General features: G+C 48.1%; 1 protein-coding gene across 3 annotated transcripts in view; it reads left to right on the top strand.

Annotated features, from left to right (window-relative positions):
* The window catches only part of nfia (nuclear factor I/A), a 67,990-nt gene that overhangs the window by 52,440 nt on the left and 8,050 nt on the right, over positions 1–7,500 (top strand). Inside the window, exons 7-8 of one of the 3 annotated variants that reach the window (XM_080002816.1) lie at positions 3,391–3,504; positions 6,812–6,990. In XM_080002816.1, the coding sequence (XP_079858942.1) occupies positions 3,391–3,504; positions 6,812–6,990 (293 nt within the window). Of the gene's footprint in view, positions 18–3,390; positions 3,505–6,811; positions 6,991–7,500 lie in introns of all 3 variants that reach the window. The other 2 variants (XM_080002817.1, XM_080002818.1) reach the window with 2 other exon arrangements.

The following is a 7,500-nucleotide window of genomic DNA, read 5'->3' as shown; positions in this document are numbered from 1 at the left end:
CTTCATCAGCCGCCAAGGTAAACTCTCTGTTCACTGTCAGTCATCTGCATCCCTCCATCCCACCTGCCTCCCCCCTCCCTCCTCCGCCTGTGATGTGATGCTGGATCCTTGTGGTACCACCCCAACACCCCCACGCCCCACTCCTCCACCTGCCCCCACCCCTCCAGACTGCCCACAAGCTGACATCTCCATCAGTATCTTGACTATACTGTGATAATGGATTGATGGATAGATGGAGGCATGGGGGGATTGGTTGATTGATGGATGAATGGATGGATGACTGGCAAGTTGGATGGATTGATGAATGGATTGATGTATTGATTGATGAGTGATGGACGGTTGGATGGATGGATTGATGTGATTAGTTGTTGGATAGATAATAAATGATACACAAACTGCACCATAGAATGGTTAAAACTGGTGCGCAGGGGTCAGTGAGGTTTGTATAAGTTTTGGTAATTCATAGAGAACAGCTGTACAAGATATTTAACATATAAACTTCCAACACAATACATTCCAGTCGTCGTTATAGAGTCCCGCACTAATTTAAACAGTCACAAGTGTTATAATATGATACAATATTAACAATTAAACCTTTAAAAGCATCTAGAGGAAAGAGGGGTAACCAGAGCTCCCAGATCAGGTGAACCCGATGAGACGATATATACCAGTTTAAAGCAACACGATGTAACTTTTTTTACCTTAAAATAACAGCTTCAAAATCATTGTGATGGTACACCGACTTGTAATACGGACAATGGCACCACTTTAATTTCCAAACACCCTCCCCAACACCTGTTCTTGCACGATATAACTTCTGTGTTCGGGTACGAAACCGCAGGAAAAGTGTGTTACCCTTTACGGCACTACGTCACTTCCTTGATGTTTGGCTCTGTTAATTAGGTTGGGGTTTTTTTTGCCTCGTAAAATGTAATTAAAAAAACAATAAACTATAAACTTGCCGGCCAAAATGTACGGTGATAATGCTCATACAAAACGTAGCCGCTTCACCCAACGACGGCGTGGATGAGACAGGCCAGTGGTGCGCCCGGCACCCGCACGTCAGCCGGCGTGTGCTGGCTATCAGTGTCATGGCACCACGGGGCTTGTTTCACCCTCTGCGCGTTGGAGCCGATCTGCCATTCCGGCACAGCTGATACCATCGCCCGTAGCAGGGGACTGGTCCGCGCAACCTCTCTCCCCTGTGGCTCCGTAACCTCTGCTCTGTAACCTAGGTGTACATTTTGTCTGCATTTGTAACATAGACTGTTATTGAAATGTGACTGTATGTAAAATAAATTATTTTTGGACACCGGGCCAAATTTTTCAACAGTGGTGTAAAAGTGGCATTGCACTCAGAAACTGTAGGGGCGCCAAATCCCAAATACCAAAAGTTAGCTGTGGGAGACAGAGAGAGAGAGAGAGAGAGAGAGAGAGAGAGAGAGAGGGAGGGAGAGAGCTTTGTCTTCTGCTCCATCACCCTGAAAACCATCCCAAACCAACCCCCTCCTGAAAAGGTTTTCATTGATTAACTGATTATTAGTGTGTGTGTGTGTGTGTGTGTGTGTGTGTGCGCGTGTGCGTGCGTGGGTGTGTGTTCCATGATGTCTTGTTGTTTGCTAGCCTAGCATGCTAGCTGGAGTGTCCGAGGTCACACACACTGGACCAACATACCACTACATACTCCTCTCTACCTGCACAGCTCTGAGTCATTAGGTGGGGTAGCGAGATAGATAGATAGATAGATAGATAGATACATAGATACATAGATAGATAGATAGATACAGTAGAGGGAAAGATACACATAGATACGTTTAAATTGTATTCTTATTTTTTGTTTTCAATTTGTTTTGACAGTGTTAATGTATCTTTCCGCCTATGCCAATAAAGCATTTTGAATTTGAATTGAATTGAAGAGATACAGTAGATGAATAGATGGATGGATAGAGAGATGAGAGATGGACAGATAGATGGATAGGTGGATGGATGGATGGATGGATAGATAGATAGATCTATAGATAACAGATCTTAGAAGTGCTGACAATGTTCTTCCACTTCTAACTGGCAAAGCCTGTTTAACTGTTCATTACTCACAAAGCTCTTCCTCTCTCTCTCTCTCTCACACACACACACACACACACACACACACTTATACCCATCAACCCAAGCCAATGACTACTTGATCTACTTGACCTTGGTTTTTTTTCAAACCGGGGTCAACATGCTAAAAATAGGCGATTGACACCTTTCCCATTGCCAGGAGAAAAAAAATGTTTTTCTCGTTTTTCACGTTTGACCTCATGAACACATTGGGAAAAGGGGTGTGTCATGGTTCCAGTGTGATTGGGAACAAAACAGTAGAGGAGACAGCAACTTAAACAAACAACCAAATTTAACTGTAAAACTGCATGTGGAGATGTTCAAAACCGTTCAAAAGAATGGGATCGTTCATGAACGAGCCAAACATGGCAGTAGAAGCAGCATGGAGCACCTGCACACAGATACTCCATGCTGCCACCAGTCCTTCGGGAGCGGGGACCGCCAGGGAGCGTGGGGGTTCCCCGCTGTGCTCCCCACAGTGCTATCCCCACACTCACAACATTTCACGGTCCCCCATGTGAAAAAAGTAAATACATTTTGATTTTGGATTCTAAATGGGATATGAAATTATGCAATGATACACGGATGTTCCTGTCTATTTATGTGCCAACTTCTGGAATTTCAACGCGTGTTATATCGCGCAGGTAAAGGGGCCAAAATGAGCGTGTCGACCCGGGTGTCCTGTTCACATCAGAGCTGATCGGAGGTGGAGCCAATTAAAACCTGAGTCTGTTGCAGGTTCATTGGACCCGGGACTGAGACCCGGGTTTTTCCTTTTCCACTGGTGACAAATGCCGGATGTTAGTGGGTGTTACTTGGGCTTGTGGTAAAGTGGGAAAGAGGTATTAGTCTGGTGCAATGCGTTGGACTTCAACTGTCCTCTCCCACCCCCCTCCCTCCCCCTTTCCTCTCCTCCTTTCCTCCTCTCATGAGAGTCAGTGCAAAGAGTGGCCAGGCTAGCTCCACCCCCCCCCCCCCCCTCCAGCCAGCCGATCAGAGGGCAGCTGGTGATCTGGGATTGTTGCTCTGGATGTAGTTCAGCTTGTTTGCACTTTGTGGATGTTCAGCAGCTGATAGGTCATGTGACACACAGATACCCACACACACATTGGCATACAAGAAGTGAGGTAATGCGCTACAGGAAGCGAGGTAGTGCTACAGGAAGTGAGGTAGTGCCCTACAGGAAATGAGGTAATACTACAGGAAGTGAGGTAGTGGTACAGGAAGTGAGGTAGTGCCCTACAGGAAGTGAGGTGGCGTTCTCATGGTCCCCCTGCTGGTTGTGTGCAGGCGCTGCGTCTCCCAGGAACTCTCAGTGCAGATCTTCCTCACAGTCTTCCTCACCTCCAGCGGCATTCACACAGCATCTGCATCATCACCGAGCTGTCATAACTGCACCCCGAGGTGAGGCCACGCCCCTAACCCTACCATGCCACGCCCAAATCCCACCCTGCCACACCCTAACCCCACCCTATCACCGCCTAACCCAAACCTGCCACGGCCAAACCCCATCCTATCACGGCCCAACGCCACCCTGCCACGCTTTAATCCCACGCTGCCACGCCATCACCCCACCCTGCCACACCCTAACTTTACCCTATCTCACCCTAAGCCCACCCTGCCACACCCTTACCCCACGCTGCCACACCATCACCCCACCCTGCCACACCCTAACCCCACCCTGCCACACCCTAACCCCACCCTCCATGGCCTGGCCCCATCCTGCCACACCCTGACCCTAGTCATTCCCCAAATTGCAACTCTGCAACAGCCCTAACTCCATCACTAACCCCACTGTACCCCGAGGTGAGCTGACCCTGCCTCACCCCTAAGCCTCATCTCCCCACTCTGAGCTGAGGTCCTATCTACATGTTAACGATCCTTCTAGGATGTCACATCAAAAGAATCTGATACTTTGACCATAAAAAAGTTTCACAATGCTGGTATTAAATCTTTGAAAGAAATTTCCTCACCCTTCACCTCCTCTTGCCAAATCCAAACATCCGGCATTGGAGGGGAAAGGAGAGAACTGCATAGACACACACACAGACACACACACACACACACACACACACACACACACACACACACACACACACAGACACACACACACACACACACACACACACACACACACACACACACACACACGCAGGCACACAAACAAACACAGACACACACACACACACACACACACACACACCACAATGCTAAATGTGTGTGTGTGTGTGTGGCAGCAGATTAGGAAGGTGAAATGTGGGCGTAATCTGCAGATTATCCTACTTAGACAGGCTGCTTTCACTGTAGTAGAAAGAGGCAGACAGACAGACAGGAAAACAGCCAGACAGACGGACAAACCAGCAGACAGAAAAAACAAGTTGACAAGCAAGTAGACAGGTAGACAGGCAGGCAGGCAGGCAGACAGGCAGACAGACAGACAGACACACAGACAGACAGACAGAGAGATCGACAGTAGTAACCCACTTTAGGACGTAGTTGTGAAGAAACGGTGTAAATGAGATCACGCTAACAGGCCGTGGGTGGAAACAGCAGCTTGTCTTTCTGCTTAAACAGATTAAAGTGGATTAAACCATTTCTTGACTTTAGAGACGCTTAAATCCTGCGGCTTCAAAGTCGGCAGTCAACAACATCCGCGCTGTGTCGCTGTGATGCTACGTCACTGCCTTGCTCAAGAGCTTTCCGGAATAAAGGAGAACAATGCAATGGCCATGAAGCTCCCTCTGTTCCACTTGGACACGAGCTACGCTTGAAACAAAGTCCTCCATCTTTCCAGCAGAACAGAGAAACATCTGGACAAACATCATTGGCTAGGCCGGTTCTAGGTGTGTCCCGGCTCCAGGTGTGTCCAAGTTCCAGGTGTGTCCTGGCTCCAGGTGTGTCCCGGTTCCAGGTGTGTCCTGGCTCCAGGTGTGTCCGGGTTCCAGGGGTGTCCTGGCTCCAGGTGTGTCCTGGTCCCCGGTGTGTTCCGGTTCCCGGTGTGTCCCTGTTCCAGGTGTGTCCTGGTTCCAGGAGTAAAGGAGCTTTAAGCCTCATGCTGCTTTTTGTATTAATTCACGATAACGTTGAAATATCTAGGAGAGCAGGTGGAGAAGGGGAGGAGGAGGATATAAGTGGGGAGTAATAGGAGGCCTTCCCTTCTTCTCACACAGCACACACCACAACACACTGTGCTGTTCTTCCCATCAGTGTGACAGACTATAGACGACTACAAATCGTTCTTGGATTATTTTACAATTTTCAGCCGTCTTGAATTAACTCTTCTTTTGCATAATACAGTAGGCTGATCTGTGTGGTTCAGTGGCTGAAGTGCACAAGGCATGTCCTGAGTATTGGGTGGTGTACTGGGTGTAGTATTGGGTGGTGTAGTGTCTCAGATATAAGGTGGTGTCAGTCTGAAGCAGGAAACTAGTTTAGTTTCTAATAAATTAACTGTTGCTTGACCTGTGTGTGTGTGTGTGTGTGTGTGTGTGTGTGTGTGTGTGTGTGTGTGTGTGTGTGTGTGTGTGTGTGTGTGTGTGTGTGTGTGTGTGTGTGTGTGAGAGTGTGTACATGTAGGGTCCACCTCACCTCACCATCTAGAGAGAGATGGTGAATACATATGAGGGGCAGAAAAAGCCATCCATCCTATTATTACTGTAAATACAATGGCTACAGGGTGCGCGCACACACACACACACACACACACACACACACACTCACACACGCACACGCACAGGCACAGCCAGTCAGGCTCTATTGACGGACACATAAATCACAGTAAAGTTAAGTGAATTACTGCAGCACAGAGCTTCTGTCCTATCAGCATAGCATCTCTCTCTCCAGCCCTCTCTGCCTCACTCTACCTCTCTCTCCAGCTCTGTCCCTACCTCCCTCTACCTCTCTCCACCTCCGTCTCAACTTTGCTCTCCCCCTCGGTCTCTACCTCTCTCTCCACCTCTGTCTCTACTTCTCTCTCCACCTCCATCTCTCTCTCCTATTACTACTATCTTTCTCTTGTGTGTAGAAGTGTCTGTTTTCCGCCTTCTCCTCTTTCCTCATTCTATCGATCAAACTGGTTCCGGTCCTGTTTCGCATGTTGTAAGCATGTTACTGTAGAGGTGACATACTGTAGGAAATACAACAGCTCAGTGACTTCTTTATGGACCCCTCTGGACATAGCTGTGGACCCTGCAGGGGACCTTGAACCCCAGTTTGAGAAACCCCGGTCCTGCAGGGGTCCTCAGGCCCCATTTTGAGAAACCCTGGCCCCATACGTCACGCTGCTTAAAGAGGCCTTTCCCTGGCCACTTCCTAATGAGCACTAAGTGAATATTAGGCCTATTAAGATACTCCTAATTAGATTGTTGCACTTACAATCAAAAGGCTGATAAGGAGTCATCCATTACAAGGAGACCGATGGTGGAGGAGAAGAAGGAGAGGAGGAGGGAATAGGAGAGGAGGAGTAGAGGCAAGTAGAAGAGAGTAGAGAAGGAGAGGTGAGGGGAGGATAGGAGAGGTTATCTCATTCTCACAATACATTGTGGGATACACTTGCCCACGTAGTGTGCGGTTTGCATAGTAGGATATTTCTGTCAATGTGGTACGTCATCCTGGTACTTTACACACTCATATACTGACTACGTAGTACTGTATACTAGTATGTACTACGTAGTATGCTGGTTCTCTGACTGTGATTGTGTCTATCGCCCAGCGAGCCCCCACGGCGCCCCCTCCAGCCTGCACTTTGCCTCGTCGCCCATCATCCAGCAGCCCGGCTCGTACTTCTCGCACCCGGCCATCCGCTACCACCCCCAGGACAGCCTGAAGGAGTTCGTCCAGCTGGTGTGCCCAGAGTCCGGGCAGCAAGGAGGACAGGTGGGCTTCCTCAACGTAAGACCACCACACATTCAGACATGACATGCACAACAGAAACATAAACATATCAAAACATAAACAGAAACATAAAATATAGTCTATGGCCCACGTCACGTGGTGACCAGCAAAACAAATGGATAAATGTAAAAAAAAATTGAAACTGAATCAAAATTGTCATCGGTTCCCTACAGGGTAGAAGTAGAGTAGTGTAGAGGTAGAGAAGAGGTAGAGTAGAGGGAGGTGGAGTAGAGGTAGCTGCTTTCACACATGCAATCTTGTATGCTGAAATTATCTGGACATTACCCGGAAGAGCTATATGTGTGAAATGTGCTATATGTGTGAATGCAAATGTCTGAATCAGTTGGACCAGACATTACCCGGACTTTACCCAGCCAGCACCCTAGTACAAAGTCTGCGTAATGTCCGATTGAGCAGTATGTGTGAACAGAGCAGGTGATTGTCCAGAGAATTCACAGTGAACAAGTGGGCATGTCACATGTTGATTACGTCTCTATGTCATCGTTG

The sequence above is a fragment of the Zeus faber genome (genome assembly GCF_960531495.2).
Source record: "Zeus faber genome assembly, chromosome: 1".
Classification (NCBI taxonomy): Eukaryota; Metazoa; Chordata; class Actinopteri; order Zeiformes; family Zeidae; genus Zeus; species Zeus faber.
The sequence above is the reverse complement of the archived record's forward strand: the minus strand, read 5'-3'. Positions and strand labels throughout refer to the sequence as shown.